This window comes from Nanorana parkeri, unplaced genomic scaffold, assembly GCF_000935625.1.
Source record: "Nanorana parkeri isolate BGI_ZX_2015 unplaced genomic scaffold, ASM93562v1 scaffold97, whole genome shotgun sequence".
Lineage (NCBI taxonomy): Eukaryota > Metazoa > Chordata > Amphibia > Anura > Dicroglossidae > Nanorana > Nanorana parkeri.
Genome location: NW_017306365.1, coordinates 1,113,116 through 1,138,088, shown reverse-complemented (window position 1 = coordinate 1,138,088; position 24,973 = coordinate 1,113,116). Strand labels below are relative to the sequence as shown.

Sequence of the window (24,973 nt, the reverse complement as noted above, 5' to 3'; positions counted from 1 at the left end):
TTTTTTAATATATTCCTCAATAATTATTATTGAGGAATACATTTAGATGAACATGTTTGTTTTCAGAGTTCCGCTTTACCTACTTTAAAACTCACCTATATTACCAGGCCATTTCTCAGTTTTCATTGCTGTGATATTTTAACTGACAATTACTCGGTTATGCAACGCTGTACCCAAATGAATTTTAGCCTATTTTTTTGGAGACAGATCGACCTTTCTTTTGGTGGTATTTTTCAGGGCAAAAAGGTTAGGTTACGTGCTAGGTTTAGAACCAGAACCAACAGGATTAATGGTGAAATGAGAGTCTCAATATTTAATATTATGCACATAAGGATAGAGAAGAAGCAGACACTGTAGATGAAGTACCCAAGAATCAGGAAGTAAGGAGGGGAGCATGGCAGGACGACTGACAAGAGAGAAGTACATTGAGAGAACAGAAGGACACAGGCAAAGGAGGTATTAGAGAGAAGGAGGCTACCGACCACCAAAGACACACGAGGCAATGGTCAGCAGACTGAAATTACCTACTCGGCTCAAGCCTGACTCAAGCAACCCATCAAGAATAGGAAATCACAGAGTAAAGGCCATAATCAGCAAGTAGGGTTCAGTGGTGGTATAATGCAGCCAAGGTCTCCAGGTACTACGGAATTGCTCCTCTGTATTATTATGAACAGTGGCAGTAATCTTCCATTAGATAAATCTCATTGAACTTAGAGAACCACTAGAGAACCCATCAAGAATAGGAGATCACTGAGTAAAGTCCGAGGCCATAATCATCTGAACCCCCCCCCAGGAAAAAAAATTATCTACGGCCCTGTCTCCAGGTACTACGGAATTGCTCCTCTGTATTATGAACAGTGGCAGTAATCTTCCATTAGATAAATCTCATTGACCTTAGAGAACCACTATCGCAGAAAATGAGCGTGGGGCGATTTCCATAGCATGGGGATACATGCCCTCGCGGCGTTGAGCAGATGAATGGACAAGAAGGATGTATAAACGCTGCGACAGATTGGCCATGCATAACAGAAACACCGCAGGGCTCAACTCCAGTTTCGGCAATACTAGTTGATTAACGATATCACACACCTTGCTCCAGAACTGGCTCAGGGAAGGGCATGACCAGAAAATATATTGCATGGTTCCGATGGCGGAGCCACATCTCCAACAAGTCGAGGGGATCACAGGGTTAATCTTATAAAGGACATATGGGACACGGTACCAACATGAAACTATTTTGCACCCCTGTTCTTGAAATCTATTAGCAATCAAACACTTATGGACAAAATAAAGGATCGTGTCACACTGTTGGGGAGAGAAGGAAGTCCCCAATTCAGTCTCCCACCCTGCAAGGAACAGAGGAATAAAATCCGAAGGTGGGGCAACCAAAAGCTTCTAAATCAAACATAACGCATAGCGGACTGGCTCTCCACATCTGTCAATTTCCTCATAGGCCGTCAAAGTTCTCCCAAGCTCCAGGGACAGAGGAATATCAAGAAGTGTCATGGCACCCTTTAACCACCTGTTGTCCGGAGCAGTTTTTTTACTGTTTGCACACATGATATAATCTGAATTTATGGCTAGAAAGCAGCTTCAGACCCCCAAACAATGATATATTTTCTGAAAGCAGAGGCCCTGTAGAATAGAAAAATGCTAGTTGCAATTTTTTATGTCGCACGTCATTTTTGCAAATGTTTATCAAAGTATTTTTAGGATACAATACACTAAAATGAGATTTACTGCACAGGAACAGAATATACAACCCATTTTTTTGGTCAAATATAAAAGATGGAGTCCCGTCGGGTAAATCAATACCAAAACATGTCAAGCCTTAAAATTGCATTTGCCCATGAAGCCACAAAAAACGTCAATACCCAAAACTTTCCATAGGGGACATATGGGGGAAGCAGCTGTGTTCTTGGTATAACCACTTCTGCAGGCCGCCATATATGTACATATTGCATATGCCCGGAAGTGGTTAAAAGTATGCAAAATCTTGGGGCACCCCAGTATAAAATGTAGGGCTGCAACAAGATTATTTTCCTAATCGATTAGTTGCCCAATTATTTTTTTGATTAATCGGATTTTAAAAAATACCATCTATATTTAAAATAAAGTACACAAATGGAGTGTTACAAACATAAAGTTTACTTCAGAATAAATACTTCAGGCCAAAACTTTTTTTCCCACTTGTTTTTTTGTGTTTTTTTTTATAATTGGGGGAGGGCGTCTTTATTTCTTTTTTAACTTTTTTTTTTCTGTTAACATTTAAATTGTATTTAATTATTTTATTTATTACTTTTCTATTAGGGGCTTTGGGAAAATATTGGGGGTCTAAACAGACTGCTGATATTTTCCTTTAGAAATAAAATAATTAACTGAGGGTGCAGTGTCCTCAATACAGTACAGAGGCTTCCTGTTCATTCATATAGCATACCTGAATACTATATCCTCAATTATTTACAAACAACCTAGTGATCAGTACTGATCACTGTGGTGTTTGTTCTGCACAGGGAAGGATTATTAAAAATTTCACATATTTACCGATCCTCTGCTCTCCAATCTGAGCCGCTCTGCCCCCTCCCCTCTCTCTATCTTGACTTCTCCCATCTGATGATCTCTCCTCCCCACTGGTGCCGGCTGCAGCAGCCTGTGTCCCCACCGATTCCCGCTGCTTCTGCTGATACAGAACAGCAGGGATCGGAGGTGACACAGACTGCAGCATACAGTGGCCTCCCAGTGGGGAGGAGAGAGCAGCAGGAGCAGAGCCGATGCGGCAGCAACACTGCTAGTGGAAGGAAGTTTGGGGGCACTGGTTGCAGGGGTCTGTGTCCCCTCCAATCGCTGCTGCTCCCAGCAGGGATCGGAGGGGACTGAGCGCAGATCAATTAATCAATAATGAGAACAATTGACAACGATTCTCATTATCGATTATTATCGACAAAATTGATTCGTTGTTTCAGCCCTAATGTAATGTAAATTTAAAAAAACTACATGTGGCCCCTCAAACATCCATACCAGTTTCTTATCCCAGAGAGGGGTCTGGTATGGATTTTAAGAGGGGACCTCACACAAAAACACAAAAAAAGTGTCTCCCCTTCACATCAGTACCCCCCCTTTCAAAGTCCCCCTTTGCATCAGGAGCCCCCTCCTTTTACATCATAGTTCCTTATTTCACATAAATTTTCCCCCTTCACATCAGAAGCTTGACTGCACCATGGAAAGACATGATGCTGTTTGAAAATTTTGAGGCACCCCAGAGGAATGCGGAAGGCACCCTGGTTGAGAAAGGCTGACATAGACAGCACTAAAAACAGGGGGCAGGGGGTTCTAGCCTTCTCTTACTCTATATAAAAATATATTTTTGTCTGTGTTGTTGTTGGATATATTCCTTTACTTCCTGTCTAGTTAAACAGTTGTCACCTGGGAGAGAGAGTGAAGGGAAATTTCTATAATGTACCACTGGCTAGCAGATAAAACCCTATAGGGGTTCCAACCCTTCCTCCTTGTGTTCAAGTTTGGACATAAACTTTGCACAGACAATGTCCTGAATTGTTTGGCATGTGGAATGCCATGAGGCAGAGGAAGAATATGAGGAGAAAAGTTGGGGTGCCAGTGCCAAGGAGGAGGGTTGGGGCCCTGGCAGTGAGAAGGAGGAGTGTTGGGGTGCTTGTGGTGGGGAAGATCTCTTGCAACCATCCCAGACAGTGTCTCTTTAGATATATACTGTACATTCTTCCTCCATCCTTGCATAGTGAACGTTTGTACCAGGCTGGTATAAGGACAAGTATCATATGCTTTTGCAAAATCCAGGCATACCGCATCAATCACATTCTCCAACCAAATATGAACTTGTACACCTCATAAAAATTGATTATGTTAAGCAAGCATGCATTTTATATACATCTAATGTACTTGGGATTTCATTTAATATATTAATCAATCTGTTTTTTAAGCTGAATTTCAGGCAGTTACAAAAAGCACCACATAATACAATTATGGATTTATTAAATTATTCAATGTATTTTTAAATGCATAGACTACAAGTACCTGAAAATATCTCGGTATCAGTCCCTGTCATCCTTTGCACAATAACACTGTGACAGGGAGGGGCCTTATTAGGAGCTAATCAGAGCATGATGAACATGATGACAGTAGGAGAGAGCAAAATGAGCAGTGGGATAACCTCATGTTTGTCCAATCAACAGGTTGGGCTTGTTTTTAACCAAACTGTGTTACTACTGCAGTAGATGTGGAGGGTCTGACTGTGCTGTCTAGCAATGTTGTCTGGATGACAAGGGTGGCTGAAAAGAATTGATGATTGACAAATGATTTGGCATAGCTACTAGTAGTTAGTCACATTTAACTGGACTGTTTCTGTAATGTTCAGCAACCATTATTTTGCACAGAAGATCCCTGCTATCCGCCAGCATGTGGAATGCCATGAGGCAGAGGAGGAATATGAGGAGGAGAAAAGTTGGGGTGCCAATGCCAAGGAGGAGGGTTGGGGCCCTGGCAGTGAGAAGGAGGAGTGTTGGGGTGCTTGTGGTGGGGAAGATCTCTTGCCACCATCCCAGAGGGAGCCCAACAGGCCTTTAAGGATGTGATCTGTGACAACTTGTTTGCTGCATTTCCTGATGGTGCACAGATGCCTCACACTGGAGACATAGCTACAGGGGAAAACCTATAGCCATAGGTTGTCTGGCCTTCCACAATGCAGGGGAAAGGGCAGGCAAAAACCAACGGAGATGGAAAATCCAATGACCACGTGGAAGGCCAGGCAGCAGCAAAAATTAAAGTGACACTAAACTCAGGAGTTAAATTTTGGTTGCATGCATTTAAATACCTTAACTATTAACAAAATGTTTTCCTATTTGTGTATCACTCAGCTGTAGATCCGCAAATCATCTCTGAATTGGTTCTGAAGGGTGGCTAGTTTTGTTCCCCATGGTTCCTGTGTGTGTTATAGAGTAGCCACCGCTCCAAGCTTGCTCCACGCTGAGTGATGCAGAGATAGAGTTAGAGCTGCAACAACGAATCGATTAAATCGATTAAAATCGATAATGAGAATCGTTGGCAACGATTCTCATCATTGATTAGTTGATTTTCGATTAGTTGCCGCTGCTCTCCTCCCTGCTGGCTGCAGCAGTCTATGTCCCTTTCAATCCCCGCTGCTCTCCCCGCCTGGGTTGGAAGAGGCAGCGGGGACACAGACCGCTGCAGCCAGCACCAGCGGGGAGGAGAGACCGCTGTGAATATATTCCCCCGCTGCCCCCCTGTACTTCTGCTGCTTCACCTCCTGTCCGCAGTGTGATTGGCCACACAGGAACACACGGTACTGCAATGCCTGCATTCCAGTGTAGTGCGATATCAAAAAATGTGTATACCGTTATATTCTGAAGTAAACTTTATGTCTGTAACGCTGCATTCGTGTATTTTATTTTAAATAAATGACGGTATTCATTTTTATTTTATTTGCTCCGATTGATCGAAGTTAATAATCGGCTAACTAATCGATTATGAAAATAATCATTAGCTGCAGCCCTAGATAGAGTACACTATTGTTTTTAGTTAAGGTACTTGAATGCATTCTTAAGTTTTTACTCCTGAGTTTAGTGTCACTTTAAGTGTACAGCCATAGATTGGTGAAGGTGAAGTGCAGCCAGCTGCTATAAAATTTATCGCACTAATCTTTACAAAGATGCACCCATCTCTCTGCTTCCATTTTGCCCTTCACTTTATTAATCCATTCACATATCAATGGTAATTTTTCAATGTCTTCAATAGAGAGACATTAGACCCCTTGCAGCACTGATTAGGTGAGGAGTGACATTGTGTTTATATTGTTTTATAGCGAGAGGGGAAAGTTAAATAAACAATGGCCAAGGGGTCACCTGCTAGATGGTCTCCCATGATATATCTATCCGTTGAGTTGCCATATGGAGTCCCAACAGATTTTACTTTAGGACAATCCTACTAAATGTGGAGTAACGTGCCATGTTGGTTACAGCCCCTTCAGCAGCCATCAGTAATAGCTGAGGAAATGCAGGTTAGTTTGATTGGAACTTGATAAGATCTGGTGAGTAGTTTACAACAAGACTGCTGTGTGCGGGAGGCTAGAGATGAAGAATGGCTCAGGAAGAGGATTTTGGCCTTCTGAGGGTCCGAGAAAGTAAGGCCTAGATCTGATTCCCATTCCCTGAAGAAGTACAGTCCCACCATCAGTTGCCAGAGCAGGATACATTTCTACAATAAAAAAGGCATAAAAGACCCTTGTGTATGGGTTCCCTAATATGAGGGATCCATATAGTGCCAGAGAATCATTAGATCTGATGTTTTGTGTGGTAGAGATGAAGTTGCTCAATTGTGTGTATCTTCATTCATCCAAATGGAATCTCCCATGTTGTGTTCGGAGTTGTGGGAAAGGGATTAACTGTTGAGTGAGGACAAATTTACCTAAGCATGTCTTCCCATCTGTGGCACATGTTTTAAAGAAAGACACGTGCTCATCTAATTAAGTCTATCCCAGATATTTAACATGTGGATCTACAAAGGGGAGGTCCCCTCCGATAGTCCCCTAACTTGCTTCAGTACGCAAGGTACATAAGCTATATTACGCCAAGCCATGTTTTTTTTTTCCATTGAGAACCATTGTTTGTGTTTTACATGAAAATTACAGTTATGTATTCCGGTTCAGGGCAACTGCTTTATTGTAAGATGTTATATCCAGGAGGCCTAGCCTTTTTGGTCTGGCTAGGATTTTATAGGATAGTCTGGGCTGTTTCCCCTACCATATATAGGGCATAATTGTATGTCTGATCTGATGGAAGAAAGTTTTGGGAAGAGAGATAGGTAACATTTGCAGCAGAAACAGGACTCTAGGTAGTACATTTGTTTTAACAATGTTAATTCTACACAGCCACATACATGAGGCCTTATTCCAGGTTTCACTGTCTTTTTTTGATGTAATGGAACATAGTTCTCTGAGTAGAGCAGGTGGTGAGCATCAGTGAGCTGAATGCCCATCTATTTTAGGAATTGGTTTGGCCAAGCAAAAGTGTATGAGTGGCTTCAGCCTCAGTTGGCAGTAACATTAATTGCAATAGTTTATTGGATCCCACACTCATAACACTACCATAAGGTTAAGGAGGGAGGTGATAAGTTCAGTGACATAAAACAGAATGTCACCTGCATAGTCAGAGGCTTTATTTTCGGTGGAACCTATGTGAACTCTCTAATCGGTGTAAAGTGCCATAATCCAGCTCAGCATGTTAGGGCCTAAAACTGGTGCCTTAAGGGTCTCTCATCAACAACCAATCCACCTTATCAAATGCCTATATACAGTCTGTGGAGCAAAGAGGACAGAAACTGCGGTGTGTTTGGGAACACGCCCAGTGAATTATCTTCATAGCTCTGAGAGTATTGTCTCTAGCTTCTCCAACAAGTATAAATCCAGTCTGATCTGGGTGGATTAGCGTTGGAAGATATGCCCTGAGCTGGTTCACCAGGATCTTGGAAAGAATCCTAGTAGAGATATCAGGTGATAATTTGTACACTGGAAATGATCTTTCCCAACTTTTGGTATTACTGTAATATGTACCAGTAACATACAAAGATGTTATGTAGACTCGACTTGATAGCTCATATGCAGCAAATCCTTATGCAGGTCCCTCTGCCCATTAGTAGATGCTGACACTATTTACAAAGTTACTTTACCAATACACACTAATGAAGTACCAACATTCAATGCCACAGTGCACATTTCCAGAGATTCCATACTTGAATAGAATGTCATATTGCTCACATGTAGAGATGCTGTAACCAAATGCAAGTTCACTGTGGCCATATGAAGAGAAGCTGTACTCACCTTGCAAGGACACTGTAACCACAGGCAGATAAACTGTAACCAAATGATATACCACAGAATAGAAAGAAACCATACCGTACCAGCATGCAGAATCTATATTACCATGTGTATATGCATGCACATCACCAGACAGGCAAGAAGATTGAAGGAGAAAAGGTATAAAAACACCTGAGAGAGGGGGTGCTGAGGGTGGTAGGGGTTTACTCGAAAATCTAGAGTTTCACTTTAAACCAAGACAAGTATAATCTTCTGGATTTAAAGGGGAAGCTGTACAGTGTGGGATGTCCAATATCTTTCACTGTAGAGGATAACTGCTCGCAGAGACAGAGATGTCTACAGATGGCAAGCTTAATTGTCTCTGCCCCATGGGCCATACAAAACAAGTGGCTTTCCATTGAACAATGCTGCTGCAGTTGGTTAATAAATAGTCATGACCGGTCCGAGAGGTGGGCAGATAAGGTGCTTTAGCAGGAGATGGCACAAGAAGAGCAGGACCTCCAAACCCATGCTGCTGAAATAGTTCACAACTCTTCCGGCGCCCAGAACTGCATGTCCCGGGCATCAGGAGATAGGAATTCCACACCCCTGCTGCCCCTCTACTCCCTGCTGCCCTGAGAACCGGCCTCGGTTGGCCTTGTGGGAAATCCGTAACTGCTCATGGGGGGAGGCTCACTTTAGTCTTTTGTCCTAGGATGCTAAACGACCTTGTCCTGGCACTGCATATAGTGCATTGTGTGTGCATTTATTTTGAAGAAATAAGGTGTTTGAGCTGGTATTATAAAGGTAGGAACTTGGTGCACTTCATCCTGCTTTCCACTGCTTGTTCCCTTTGCTATATTATAGCTCATACCCATCCACTGTGGCAATTTTCCAGTGCAGCCACATGGATTTCACTGTTACATCTGCATAGCCATTGTTCTGTCCTCATCACACATTTCCGTTTGGCATTTTGGACAGTGTGACATGCAGAGAAAACGTCATATCCTTCAATAAGCAAACCTGTGTGTAGAATTAATTGGAACAATAGGGGGATTACAAAAACAAGGAATCATGTTGTATACAATTGCAATAAAACTGTGATAAACACAGTACAAACAGCGTACTGTATGATAAAACCCGATACAAATCTGATGTATCAGACAGATGTATCTAACAGGCAGCATGATTCTGGCAGAGAAATGCAGCTGGATGCTAATATAAAAATGCAACATCGCAACAAAGTCTCTGAATTTTGGTTAGAAATAGAGTGGACTCTGGCTATAACCATCGTAAAGAAAGGCATGATGTTTCCTTTTCACAGCACAGTCCGTGAAATGGCGCTTCTTCTTCCTCTGTGTTTCTCACTCCAGAGAAAGTGTCATAGTAGTCATTTGTGCTGTTTACATATGCATGCTATGCTTCCTGCCTATTAGTGCAGTGCAGTAATTGTGCATTAGCCCTCGTTCACACCTGAACGTTTTGTAGCGCGTTCTACGCTCGAAGAACGCTCTACAAAACGCTCAAAAATATAAATTGCATTGGAGTCAATGGACTCGTTCCCACCGTGCCTTATTTCCGTCCGTCCCGAACGCGCTACAAAACGGCCCACGTCTGAAAAGGTACAGGCACTACTTTGGGCCGTTTTGTAGGGCGTTTTCCATTGGAATACAGCCAAGTAGCCTTTGGAATCGCGCGACGGTCGCGCGACTTTTTTACCGCGAATCGCGGTAAAAAACCGCGCGACGGTCGTGCGACAGACGCGCTTTTGCAATACGCCTAGGTGTGAACCCAGGCTTACTGTTCCTCTCTCTCAAAACAAGTTTGGCAGTCTGCTAGGACTAGCAGAAAATAGTAAACTCTGAATGGGGCTCATGCATCAAATTGTCAGTGTTAGAAACTGTTGGTTTTGCCTTCCAGACAACAATTCGATTCTAATGAATATTGAAACGCAGTCTTGAAAATAAGAGCTTTCAAACACTGTAAGAGTAACAAGAAAAACTGTTTTTAAATATTGCTACAATAATAAATAAAAATTTGTATTAAAATGACACCATGGCTTACATGTACTCACACTAGACATGTATGGTTTTTCTTTTGTTGGTTGCTAACTGAGCATATAAAGATCAGCTAATAAAAATGAAAGTGAAATTTTTTGGAAGTTGAAAAGGGCCATTACATTCATTGTGCAGTCACATGAACTAATGCAGAGCAATCCTGGTTGGCCAGTAGATCAAAAGCCATTTCATATAAGTGATAGATTTAAAAAAAAGACTACGCTGGACATAAAAGTTGTATTTCCACCATATACTGAATTTCTTTCTTGAGCTTTCCCAAGAAATAATTTTGATTGTATCATTGTTGCTAAACAATTTGCTGAATAATAGGTGTCCCACCCTAAATTAAGGTGTACATAATAAATAAAAAGTAACATGGTAACTAACCAAAAGTAACTTAGAATTAGTACCATAACTTAACTTATTAGTCGCAGACAGTATAGTCTTTCCTGAAGAGATGAGTGTTCAGGGATCGCCTAATTGTGGACAGAGTAGGAGATAGGTAAACTGATTGGGGTATAGAATTTTCAGAGGTTGGAAGAGGCTCTGTAGAAGTCCTGGAGGCGAGCATGGGAGGAGGTGAAAGTGGAGCTAGAGAGGTCTTGGGAGGAGGTCTTGGGAGGAGTGGAGAGGACAGTTTGGGTGATATTTTAAGATGTTGGGGAATGATGTAGCTTGGGCCCAAGTCGTGGATGGTTTTGTAAGTTTTGTTAGTATTTTGAATTTTATTCATTGGGCAAGTGGGAGCAAGTGGAGGAATTGGCAGATAGGGGTGGTGGGCACCGAGCAGTTGGTAAGGTGAACAATTCTGGGAGCAGCATTCATGATAGACTTAAGGGGGGATAGTCCGTGTTGAGGTAGGCCAACAAGGAGGGAGTTACAATAAATGAAGTGATATATAACAAGGGAGTGAATCAGAAGCTTCGTAGTGTCATTTGTTAATGAGGGGCAAATTTTGGAAATGACGCAGAGGTTGAAGCGGCAATATTTGGGGAGTGATTGGATGTGTGGCCTAAAGGAGAGATCAGAATCCAAGATTACACTTTGCACTCTGGCTAGAGGGGAGTGGTTGATAATTGTTCTGGTGATTGTGATGGAGAAGTTGAGGTAGGAGACCTGGGGGAGGGAGCTCCATTTTGGACAGATTGAGTTAAATTGAATTTGAGGAAGGGGTGTGACATTCATGTTCATGTCAGGGAGCAAATTAGTGATGCGTGAAGAGATAGAAGGGGTGAACTGGGGATGTTATCAGTAAAATTAAAGTGGAAGTTTATACTGCTGTTATCAGTATATAAATGGAATTGGAAGCTGTCGGAGGTTATGTGCTGACCCAGGGATGAGGTGTAGATAGAGAATAGAAGGGGTCTGAGGTCCAAAGTCTTGGAGGAACCCTACTGAAAGAGAAGAGGGGGAGACAGAGGACACCCGCCGCGTGCTCCAGCCCGAAAATCCGAAACTGCTTGGGTGGCCGCAAAGCATCTTGAGGCGGGCATATGCGCAGTACGGATTTTCGGCCGGGAGACGTGGAGAGAAATAAAATTTGACTTTAATGTCACTTTAAAAACTGACCTTGCTTTGCAAGCACATAACATGTATTCTCCAAGAAATCTCTACAGGACTTTTTTAGAGTAAATTCCACTGTCTGTCCTTTGGCATTTTCCTTAACGCTTAAAGATGGGCTTGATGTTCGAGTCAAACAACAGTCTGACTCGAACATCGGTAGTTTTTTTTCAGCAGCAGGTTCTTTTGCTGCCTTATTGCTGTTTCCCCTTCCGTGTCGCAGGTGTTCCCCCTTCTGTAACGTTTTCCTGTGTTTTTTTTTTATAGTGCACCAAGCACCACATTCAATAAAGTATTGCACCCAAGCACCAATTCCCTTCCCACATTCTCTAATAAAATGTTATAATAAGCCCTGCATCATGTCTGAAAGGCCAACAAGGAGAAAGGTGTGTGACAGGTTCATATAATTCTATTTTTTTATAGCAGGGCCCATCCCTGCGCTCATCAACAATAACTGTGAGGGGTTACAGCGTGGAGGCACAAACACCAAAGGCCCATTTTTTCCACACCTGTGTGGCAGGTATATATCATTTGAATTTTTAGAGCAGGGTCTCATGAAGAATAACTCTGAAGGGTTACATTGTGAAGGCACCACCAACACTAAGGCCCAATATTAAAGCACCTGTTGTTACTTTCACCCAGCAAAAGAGACACCAGAATTTATCCAAAAAATCTCTAACCTTGTTCATACAGGCTGCCTCCCCAAGCAGTTGTTTACAAGATTAAGACAAAACCAATTACCGGCAATTTAAATGTAATCTTTTTCTTTATAAATGTTATTTTTGCTGCAGCAGCTACTATACATCGTACAGATGTGCCACTTTACAGGCAGTTTAAGGGGACCCCTCCAGGCGCAATATTTAAAGGAATGTATCCTTTTTATTGATTCACTTTAGGCAATGGCAAAATCACTGATACCTTAAAAACTGTATTTTTTTAAAAGTGTTTTTTGCATTGATACATGTCCCCCAGGGCAGTGCCCAAATCCCCATAGCCTTTTCATAGCCAATAACTTGCTTATAAGGCTTCAAAATGGGGGCATTTGATTTTACGAGTTCTGGTCCTATAGACTTGGATTGAGTTCTAAGTTTGAGTTAGAACTTTTTCCATGTTCGAAAGTTCTAGTTAGAACCGAACTCGGGTGTGTTCAGCCCATCACTACTAAAGATTCACATTAGTTATATATAGGGATGTTCAGATACTAAGTACCTATATATATTAGGGATGCACCAACACCCTTTTTTCCAGACCAAGTACAAGTACTGATACATGTCCAAGTACTCGCCGATACGATTTACTGATAACTTTTTTTTTATTGTCATGTGACAGTTTTTCTAAAACAATACAGACTAATGATTTTAGGACAGTGGTGGAGTGCTAGAGCCAGTCGCAGCTCCAACCGATGCAACCCTGGTAGTTCTCGTGAAAATGGCAAGTATTGGCACTGGTATCTGAAGTGGTATCCCTAGTTATAACTGTCTTTTTATTGCAGCGTATGATAAAAATGTATCAAATTTGGTTACCACTAGAGGGCAGTGCCTAACACACACATATATCATCTAAATTCATGGTAAGTGTCATTCTTATCAGACAAATATTTTAATATCATTAGAAAAACGTTTGAATGATAATCAATATTTTATCATTTTGTTGATAGCAATAGCATTAAGATGGGTCCATTATTGTTTTTATATTTACTACATAAGAATGATACTGAGGTGTCACTTTTATTATATATTTTCTAAAATATTTTCTATATCTTTTAGCACAGACTATCGAGGAAAAATGACACACTTGCATACCCTCAGGACCAGAAAAAAATTAATATTCAAAAAAAGAATTGGTTAAACTAAGAAAAGGCAAAGAGGAACATTGGAATTGCAAAAGGCAGACAGACCTATCCAAAATAGGGGCAGTTGGGAGCAATATTTAATTTAGTATTTTTATTTTTTATACCAGGACAGGGATTTCTATCATTGATACATTTTCTGAAGAAAAAATAAAATAAAACAAATTATATGATAGCCAATCTTATCAAAGTGATTTCAAGTATTTACAACATATTTACTGACAATTCATTTTGCATTTACTGACAGTGACCCTCTGTAATATTCTTTCAAAATCCAATGAAAGAGGTTGACTCTAAGCCAGTGAATGTGCCTTGTTCTACATATTTACCAAATATTTCTCTCTGACCTGCAGGTGGCAGTCTAACATAATATAGACTACACTTTGCTATTGATCACAGTATTTCTCACAAAAGGCAGCATTATGCTATTAAAACCAAGTGAAGAAATAAAAAAGGGAGCAGGACAATTTTTAAAGTGAAAGAAAAGTCATCATTGCAAGCTGTCTTTGTTTAAAAGCATTATGTACATACATTTGTTTCTGTCATCTTCATCCACCAAAGCTTATTTGTTGCTGAGTTATTCTGTTTTTCTGGTGACGTCACTGGCGCCTGTGCAATTTGTCACTGGCATGCCAAAAATCAAACAACACCTATGCTGGGATGATGTCAGAGTAGATCTCTCTCATAAGCATTCTCTCGTGAATCTATGTCTTCTTGTTGAAGTCGCATTGGATCATCTTCTACTGTGCATGCACAGGATTTTGTTGCTGACATACATGGAGGTTTTTGCCTGATGAAGGGATCGCATAAGGTTCAGAAACGTTGCATTTGCGTGGGATACCATGTTTATTTGACGTCAAATTAAAGACGGGACGATAAAGTGGACCTCTTGTGTGCTGATGGCTTATTTTTCTATACATGGAGGGCGGAAGGCGTGATAGGGAAACAGGCACAGGGCCTGTATACAAGTTGGTGCCAGCTTCAATAACATGGGGGGTAGAGCTGACTACACCAAGTAACAAAGTAAGTGTACATATTCAGGTCTATGGAGTGTTTCGCATCAGCTTTACCAAGTAAATGGGGTTATGAGATTTTTTTTGTAGACTTCTTGCTGACTTTACTTCCACTTTAAGTAACTTAGTTACACTGACATGATTATACAAAATAAGGTATTTGCTCTATTCGTAAATATTGATAAAGAGAGGGGGTCCAATTAAAAATGAGGAGATTCTTGCAGTCTGGGTCCCTTTTAGGGAAATTCTGTCCTTGAAACATAGCAGGAAGTGAGAGGAAATATCCTTAGAGATCAGGCAAATTCCATGTTTGACAGCTGTCATAGGGACACCAGTTCCCATATCTAGATGTCCCCTTAGACCTATTTTGGTAGCAGTTATCAACAGTGGTATTTCCTTTTACTTTCCTTGTTTACTAGTAATCCAGGGTAGCAGAGCAGGCAATCTTTTAGTGTAGGATATGTTTCCTTTATTTCAGTGGTGACTGGGTACAGCAACAGAACATATTCTTAAGACACATATGTATTACCTTGTTTCTGAAAGTATTATTGTTTTGACAATTACGTTTTTTACGATAACTGTCATAAATCTTAGAAAGATGTCTATGTTAAAGTGCTTTTTTAAAAAAAAAACATTTGGGACCTGGAGCCACATAGTACCCTACATGGGGCTTCAGTGCTTAAAACAGGACTAAAAGTGACCCTGCACCCCCCGACCCCTATTCTTCAACCATCCTTTAGCCGACATTTACATCTAAGCTATATGAAGCGCACTTTCAGAAGCGCTTCAACACTTGACATTCAAATTTCCAAGTTATTCTATTGTGCCCGTTTACATCGGAATGGGCTTTGCTTTCGCTCAACGCTCAGAAAATGTACAGGAGCTTCTTTGTGGTATGGTTGTACATTTTTGGCCCCAAAATGACTTCAATGTAAGCTTCTGAAAAAACGCCTGAAAACCATACGATTTCATCAATAATGGTCCTCTCCTCATAGTAACTAGCTTTCCAGTAACTAAAACAAAAATGCTCAAGCAAGCGATTTTTTTTTACAAATGTGCAAAAAAACATTAAAAGCTGTACACAGGTGCTTTTTTTTCTTAGCAACCTCTGACGCTCTGTCCAGCTTCCTGCAAAACTCACTGATGTCACTGGTTTCCAGGAGCTGAGTGGGATGGTGTTTGGCTGGCAACCCACTGAGCTCCTGGCAACCAGTGACGTCAGTGAGTTGGACGGGACACCGGACAGAGCCGCTGACAGCACCCCTCCCCCCCAGACAACCATTAGCTGATAGCACCCCCTCCCCCTGGAACAAGCATGCAATGGCAGCACCTCAAATGCACCTCAGGCAGCAAATAGTGTTGGGACAGCCATGCATGCAAATGTTATCCACATGCATGCAGTGTAACATTATAGTGCTCACATTGACATTACTCCATGATGCTCTTATAACATCATCGCTGTACCAAGGCTCCCTTGTGGAAAGTATGTACCTGTAATAAAGAACTGTTTAACTAATTTTCATAGTATGATTTCTAATAAACCAAAGAAAGAAAATAAAGATTTTGGACAGCAATGCTCTATCTCAGTAACTTAGGACTAAAACTGAACATCTTTAGACATTGCCACTGACATTATAGTATATAATACAGAAACTAATCTTGCATCCTTTAATGATCTTTTTAATGTTACCATGCCTTGTATCTCCGCGTGTTACTGAATGGATAAAGAGATTTGCATTGTAGTTGCTAAAGGCTTCGTCTTATGTGTTAGTGCTAAAGCAATTTTTTCTTTTAATTTACACATTTTAACAAGTGCAACAAACGTCTGTAATTATTATAGACCTGACAGTGTATGTGTTGTTCTTATCACAACGCTCTGTTGTGTCACTACATTTCCTTGTGTCTCTTTCCTGTGGAAGATCTACGCCACCCACTTGCTGCTGATTTGCTGGAACAAAGCCCAATTCAGCTATAAAAGCAGGTGAAGTCAGCAGCTAAGCTCACTCACTGCTTACGGCTAAACAGCACAGTTATCCTTGTTACTGGAACTTAGAATCGTGCAGAAGTTGTTTCTGGGTGACTTCAGCATTGCAGAAGGTAATTTCTTCAACACTGACTGCTTATTTAGTAAATAACTGCCATATTTGATTATATTTCATATAAAGTGAATTCATCATAATCTAAAATAGTAATACCTAAATAGCCTCTAGATAAGTGTGCAATACAAATCAAGGAACAGTTACAGAAAATTCTGTACTTAATTCTGCTGTTCCACATTTGACTTCAACATTTACGTTTTAAACAGTGTGTGTCATATTACGGACAGTTGTACAAAGCTTGACATGCCTAATTTTATGTTATCATTACAGGATCATTGTTTTTCTCCCATCTGGACATATGTGGCTGTTGGACAAGCTGAAGGTACCTGAAATGCACGGACAGGTGGCTGACTTGACAATGAAAGGGGCAATCGTGGACAAAAAGCAGCGCCCTATACGTTGCCCCAATGTGCTAACCCCAGACAGAATTCCAGAGTTCTGTATCCCTCCTCTACTTTCAACTCCAAGAGGGGTAAGACTGAAGTCTCTCTACAGGTCTGTACCAGACCTTAGTGGAGCTGCTTTTAGAGCCTGTAGTACACCAGAGACACATATCATACAAGTGGACAGTGCCGATGAGCCTATGGAGGATGAAAGTACAAATGCAGACCCTCAGGCACAAGCAGCCTTGTCTCTACCACATCTTCCTAAGGCCCATACTTCCTATGGATTCTGCACCTTGCTGGAAAGCCCCAACACCAGGAGAAAGGAATCTCTTTTCCATGATGATCCTGCCAGCCTTTCAATTCTGTTACACAGACCTCGTTCTCTAACCACCAATTGCCCAAGGGTATCCTACAGCAGCTTCAGGACATTAAAGCTGATGTCACTAAGTCGTTCCGGAACCTTGGACAGCGAAACCTCCTCTTCAACAGACTCTTCTCCATTTAGCTCCCCTTTGCTTCACAGATCTCCACCACGGGGTACCTCTTTCCTGAAAGCCATCAGTCAGGACAGACTGTTTTCTAGAGCATTGAAGAAAAAAGGAAGCCTTTCTAGAAACAACTCACTGTCTGCTGATGAGTGCAGTTCCACAGACAGCAGCCCAAATATAATTCGCAGGGTTTCTGATGGGATGATGGATTCTGTGTTTCCAATGGATCTTTTGTATTCCAGAGGCAGCTTTGTAGCAGAAAACACAGTGTTGCTTGAGAATGGGGCTTCCATGCGTTTATCTACAGAATATTGTGATGCAGCACAGAGGCTACGTGTTCGACTCATCAGCATAGAAGGACTTTACAATGCACATACTGACCCAAAAACAATCAATTGCTTTGTGGCATTGTCAATTACTCCGGGGAAGCAGCAGAAGCAGAGAAGCACCGTTATAAGAAGAAGCAGAAACCCAATCTTTAATGAGGACTTTTTCTTTGAGAACTTGCCACAGACAAAACTGCAGAGCTGCTGCCTGAAGATTAAAACCATCAACAAAACATTCGGAATGAAGAGAGACTGTGTCCTGGGCCAAAGTGAACTTCCTCTGCTTAGCATATTATCCCTGTAAAGAAGAGGAAACAATATCTAACAGTTCAAAGCACTTTATTTAAACTAAGAACAAATTCATTATCATTACCAACTGACAATGGCAGAAAAAATGGCAAAAAATATAGACATTTCTCCTATATAAATCCTCCTTAAAGATCCAATGAGGGGTATTAACGTAACAAAGTATTTATTTAAAAATTTAGTGTTTCAAGATGTCAACTATAGGGCTTGAAATAACACTTGTATACCTTGGCATTTTTTATATGTGCAGGTGGGTTGGTGCTCATTTTGGACTGCTATCTAATAAATCAAAGGACAGCCATTGTATTGAAATCACAAAAGCCACCTTGTACACGTGTTAATCAGTCTCATGCAGTATCTGCTAAATCTTTGTGTTTCAACATCTGAGAACTGTCATTTATTATTTTTGCACTCACATCTCAAAAATCTCCATATGTAATTTGCAGGCAGTGTACTAATGTTTTGTTTTAGCAATCTGTGGCTCTGCAGCTGTAGATTAACTTCATGGTTCAGCAATCCCTGCCATGCACATGCTGGGCATTGTAGTTCCAGCACAGCTAGAGAGGCACAGCTTGTCTAAGGCTGTTTAAATGCTAGTCTAGTCTAGTAGCACTGCAATTTTGTAGATGACTTTGCTCAGACTGACTATACACTTGTTTCAGTATTTCACTTGATAAAGTGTTTGATAGCCCTGTTAGCCCTTGTCTTGCCTGCTTCTGCTATGCTACTATAATTATTTATAGAATTAGCATGCAGAACAACCTTGTAACTTTGCCAACCTGTAATTGGGAAGTATCATTTGCACACCAATAAGCTTGTTAGGTGTATGTTTGGATATTTATTTATTTGTGTTTTAACATTAAATGCCTTTTAAATTGTATTTTTGTTATTCCTTTAAATGTATCATATGTTTATATAACATATATGTTGTGTAATATGTGTCAGAATTAATATATTATATAAAGACGACCCATAAAGAATATCATTTATTTTTATATGTTTAAACTAATAAACTATTTTAAGAATGGCATTTGAGTATTTTTCTTTAACATCTGTTCCTGTTATTCATTATCTCTGGTGTTGCAGTTCAGATGGTTCTGCTTTATATGGAAACAAAAAAACGTAGTTAGTGCAGAACACAGGAATATCATGCATGTGGCATCCCTTGTAAATCTGCTTTGGCTCATGTGTGTGCGTCTCTGCTGTAAGATTTATAAGCGGGAAGTAAATATTGACAGAGGTGATGCTCAGTATGTTATTTTCCTGCCTAATAATAAACGACAGTCTGGATTTTCTTTCCACACGTATCATCCATATTCACGAGGAGGAGGCATGAACACTGTCACTTAGTAACACTATATTAACCCTTCTCAACCAGGCTCAAATCAACATCAGAGCACACAGAATGGAAGCACAAAAGCCTCCACACATCACATAGCCATATGTCAAAGGTGCCACTTATAAAGTGATCCTGTAGTAAGAGAAATATGGACGGAGCCATTGATGTTCTGTTTCTAAAAATTACAGTTGCCTGAATGACTGCTTTAAAATCTTTTTGAGAGACTGACCCAGAACAGTTGTGTAGATCAGGAAAGTCAGGGTGACATCAGAAATTCTAATCTGCTACTTGTTCTGTATCAGTGATTCAAAATGTTTTGGAGCAAGTGCATCATCATAACAGGCAGATAACTACTATTTCAGAAGGAGCAGTCAGCAGTGGCAGCCTCCATATTCCTTCAGGTTCCTTTAATATGAGGTATATAATATAAATCAGTGGTCGCGCACACACACACGCACACGCACGCACGCAACTTGTGTACATCACAGGTTTGTACCTTTGCCGAGATTGTATTTTCTTGTAGATATTTATCACTTTATTATATCCCACACTTGAATGCAGTGGTTTCTGAGAAAACTGCATCAAAGACACAATTTTTTAGATCCGTATCACATTTTATATAGATCACTCACTCAAGCGCAGTGTAATTTGGATTTCATACCTTTACTGCTGTCTGTGCTGGGGACCTTTTCTGCCCTAGTGAAGTTGGGACATTTCCTGCCCCAATGTGCAAGTTCAGTAAAGGGATAAGTTAATTTCCCCCAAAAGGGACACAGAGAGGAATAGGACCCTGGCAAGGATCTTTCCCTCAAAAAGAAAAAATAGCTGAAATTCCACTGTAATAAGACATCCATGATAAATAAACATTCTGCCCTTTATCTGCAGTCAACAGTTGGTAACAATGCATGGGGTACAGTGATCCATAGGAGATATCAGAAATGCAATTTATCTAAACTGGCAAAAGGTGAAATCTAGTCACTATGGGTTATTGTATTTGACATATCAAAACATATTCAAAATTCAAACATATTAAATCAGCAACAGACCAAGTTATCAAGGTGGCCTTGTGCAAGAGCAATTTTTAACTCCCCCCACACATTCAACTGCTGACTATAAGTAAAAAGAGTGATTCACTGTGAAGTTAAGCCTTTGTTCTCATCTATGCCATAGAAGATTATTTCTTAATGGCACCACAATGCACCTACCCATTGTATGTAACTTGTATTGCACCACATTGCATGGTAGACTATTACTATGCAATGTGATTTACAGAAAAGGCGCACATGCAGATTTATCTGTAGTAGGTAGCCTATTCAAATGGGTAAGCTGCCCTACCAGAGCGCAGCACAAGCCCACTCTGTAGCACCTCTGCACAGAAGTGTGAACAAGGGCATATTTCTGGGTAAAACTAAAACTCCCATGCTTAACTGCTCATTTATATCTAGGGATCTTGTGAAGAAGAATTATACATAAATAATCCCAGCTCCTCCTGCATTTCGCCTCTCTCCCCTCCGCTCCGGCTCCTCAGGTATAATGCAGGTCTATGGGCTGCACACTGTACTTGATGACATTGGAAAGGGGCTGCGGGTGCCGATTTTGGAGTCAATGGGAGCGGAGATCAGATAAGTAAAAGTGCTTTACACAGGTCCCCTGGACATTAATGAGCAGTTATCCCTTGCAGTGCAGAGGTTGCTGTTGATATTTTAGAAGTTAGCTCTGCTCTTTGTATTTAGCTAGAGCAGCATATCTTAACCTTCAATCAAGGCACCCTTTAAAAGTATGCAAAATCGCAAAGCACCCCAGTCTAAAATGTAAAAACTTTGTGTGGCCCCTCCAAAATCCATATCAGACCGGAAATTGTGGTGTTCCCCCTCCACATCAGGAACCCCTCTTCTCATTAGGAGCCTCTTCACATCAGAGACCCCCTTTACATGGGATGTCTCCCTTCACATAAGGAGTCCGCTTCACATCAGCAACCTCTTCTTTCACATCAACACACTAGGAGCTCCCCTTCATATCAGAAGCCCCTTCATATCAAAGCCCCCTCCCTTCACATCAGAATCCCCTCTTTCAGATCATAAGCCCCCCTTTACATCAGAGTCCACCTTTTGTATCAGAGTCCCCCCTTTCACATCAGGAGCTCCCTTCACATCCGATTGTTCAGTCCCCCTTCACATCAGAGTCCTACCATAACAACAGGAGCTGCGGCAGCATGGCAAACAATGGGAGGCCTGGATAGAAGCAAACGTCCATCCTTTTTTTAATTAATCCCACCATCCCTGGATTAGTGTCATTTGTTTCCATGGTGTTGGCGGCTGGCCTGCCTGCACTATGAAAAGGCCTGATTCTTAGCAAAAATTGCAATGCACCCTAAGAAGGCCAGAAGGCTTGCCATGGCTTGAGAAACCTGAGGTAGAGGTACAACAGAGACAAGAAACATAATAGAAGGGTTGGCCTCATTTTCTCTTCAAGCTTTTTCATCATCCTTCTATATGCCCCATTTATTAAAGTTCAGCTTACTCTCCATCACTGGCAATATTATTTTGCATGCTTGTTCATACTGATATATATATATTAGTTTCCAGCAAGCAAATATAAATGGGGGGAAAATCAATCAAAACGACCTTAATATTTTTTTTAGTAGAAGGATTTTTAGTAACTGACATGTCCTGAATCATTTCAGCTAATATAGCAGATGTACTAACATCTGGATCTCTGATATTAATTACAATGGTTATGTATGCAGAGGATAGGAAGTTATTAACGCACAACATTTCTGACATACTGTACCAGTAGGTTTGTTTTTTTTGCATCTAGTGAACAGATATAACAAAATGCTTTCAATGGCATATTTTAAGGACCAAATGGGTGCCAAAAAGACATGTTCATTGTTAGAGTTTACATGCACTTTAGGCTTTTTCTAGCACTGATTGTTCTTATTGTTTTTTGCTCTGTGACACTGCCAGAAAATGAAAATGTGGCATTATTTACCCCAGTGAAGACACACCCTTGGTAATATAAATATTTTTAGCACAAGGTAAACACTTTCAAGTGACAAAGCACGTGCCACTGTTAATTACACCAGCTCACGTTTTTTAAAACAAGCCAACATGCAATAATGACATTGTCACTGTACAGTCTGAATGCCCTTTTTCTCTTATTTAAGCCAATGTTTTGTTTTTCATTATTTATATGTTTTCACCTCATTACATTTGCTGTTACCAAACAATGATACCTCCACAGTTTTTGGGTTGAAATTTACTTCCAAGTAGTTAAAGTGACACTAAACTCAGGAGTTAAATCCTAAAAATGCATTCAAGTACCCTATTAACAGAAATGTATCTTATTTGTGTATCACTCAGCTGTAGATCCTCAAATCATCTCTGAATTGGTGCTGACACTGTCCTACCTTCTGGAGGGTGGCTACTTTTGTTCCCCATGGTCCCTGTGTGTTTTGTAAAGTAGCCCCCGCTCCAAGCTTGCTCCTGTGATAGACTACAATCTCAATACAAATTAGTAAACTAAACGTGAGATTGTAGTGCATCTCGGGAGCGAGCTTGGAGCGGTGGCTACTTTACAACACACACAGGGACCATGGGGAACAGAAGTAGCCACCCTCCAGAAGGAAGGACTAATTCAGAGAGGATTTGAGTATCTACAGCCGAGTGATACACAAATCAGCTATTTTTTAAATAGGGTACTTGAGTGCATTTTTAAGATTTAACTCCTGAGTTTAGTGTCACTTGAGGAGAACAGTTGCATGTACAAATTACCACTATCTGTAGTTCCAGTGAATAGTTGACAAAGTATCCTGTTTATGTTCCAAAATAAAATATATAGATTACATGGTTATTGTGATTCAGTAATTATTTTATCTGATTTTAATCTGCCACACATACTATGTGGCAAGGGATATGAAATGATCACCACAGATTGCAGCCAGATAGAAAATTATTCTGTAGTCTGTAGGCACTAAAAGACTGTGTGAGACAGCAGCACATTAGATCATTTTGGTCAATCGCTATTCTTTTCACTCGTATATGCCAGCATCAGAGGTGTCTGGTTATGCTCGCCTCATTCTTCCACAGGTATAAGCTTCCCAACTTAGGAGATCAAAGCATGCTCCATGGGTATTGTTTAAGTGGGGTTGTCCGAGACTCAACCCTATATTTGCAAAGACCAGCTTTTACCCACTTATCTCATTACTCATCACGGGAAGCCTCCTACCTCTTCCAGAAGTCCTATCTATGGAGAATCTTTACACGAGCACCATACCTGAACTGTATACTGTCTCAACTCAGTGTAGCCACTTTCATATTGTTCCTTCTCACCTTGTATCTGGCAAAACTTCCATCACTCAACTGACACTCACTTCACTTTTCACAACACAGATATTTTAATAGCACAGCTGGATACAAGGTTAAAAGAACACAACTTAATTTATGCTGCGGAACTCAGTGAGCTCTAAGCACATTACTGTAAAATCCATCAAAATTCCTGTGGTTGTGGAATATGAAAGAGCACAAAGTCACAGCACAAGAGTCATGAAAGCCACAGTGAGTTAATTTCCAGGAGACTGTAGGCCTAGGCACAGGATCTAAGAAGCCGCCTAAGAAGGGCCTGAGATGCAGGATCTCAGAAACTTCCCTATGTTTTTTCAGTGCATCCCTCAAAGAGTGATAGGGTTTGCTGTGGAGTCCCAGGTTGCAGCCCTTGAATACAACCAAACTGGCTACAGCTGCCAGAAGTGAAACAAAATACAGAAACATGAGGTAAGACAAACAAGAGGTCAGAGGCTTGTAGCAAACAGGGAAAGTCAAATAGAGACAGTAGTCAGAGCAGGCAGCAGGAATCATGGTCAGAGCCAAGCCAAGTTGTCATGGAATGAGGAAAAGGATCAAGAGGGAAATTAAAGTAATCGGGCTCCCAGGAAAAGTGTCTCAAAAATAGGTTTATTGCTCAGGCACCTTGCTAGAGCTGAGTACTACCTTATATAGGACTTAAGGTAATAAGTAACTACTAACTAGTAGTAAAAGCCAAAATCACTAGATGGTGTTGGTGCACGTCTGTAGTATACTGGCGATCAAAACCCCTGATAGTAGCAGAATCAGTAAGAGAAGCCATGATACACTGACCTTAACACATATACTTCCCCCAGGACAGAATGTCTCCAGAACACAGAGAAAAGTACTTCTTCAAAGATTACCTCCACCAAATTGGCCTCCGATACTATACTACGGTGCCACAGTCAGCATATTGTAGGAACAAGGTATTGGCTACAGTTTGGGTACCTTGTTTTCTTGGCACCCAAATGGCACTGGAAAACACCCCCTCATAAGCTCCGTGCAGCATCGCGCCTAGAGGCTACCCAAAGCTACAATCAGCAATCCTAACGACAATCCCGGGCCACTACACCTCTACTACTACCCAGTGGAGATGTCAAAGAAAAAAAAAACGGCTCCCAACCTCGCCGGCTCACGGACTTTTTCGCCGTTCCGTCCCGCAAACGAGGCCAAGATGGCCCCATCGGGCCTCGCGACCTCTCGCCCCTCTGAAGGACCTTCTATGTCCCCACACTCAGAGACTGGCTCGGCGACGTCATCGGCCCGCGGTACGCCATCCGAAAACCGGAGCCCTGCCAAATCGAGGCCGCTGCTTTCCTCAGAGACAGAGGCCCAACATGAGGTAAGCAGACTTAACTCATCTT

General features: G+C 41.2%; 1 protein-coding gene across 1 annotated transcript; it reads left to right on the top strand.

The window, feature by feature from the left end:
• Positions 1–16,358: 16,358 nt before the first annotated feature.
• On the top strand, positions 16,359–18,004 carry LOC108784036 (C2 calcium-dependent domain-containing protein 4C-like). Its single transcript, XM_018552771.1, has 2 exons — positions 16,359–16,419; positions 16,692–18,004. Exon 2 carries the CDS (start codon positions 16,720–16,722, stop codon positions 17,923–17,925), a length of 1,206 nt encoding a protein of 401 aa, XP_018408273.1. The 5' UTR covers positions 16,359–16,419; positions 16,692–16,719; the 3' UTR covers positions 17,926–18,004.
• Positions 18,005–24,973: the final 6,969 nt, after the last annotated feature.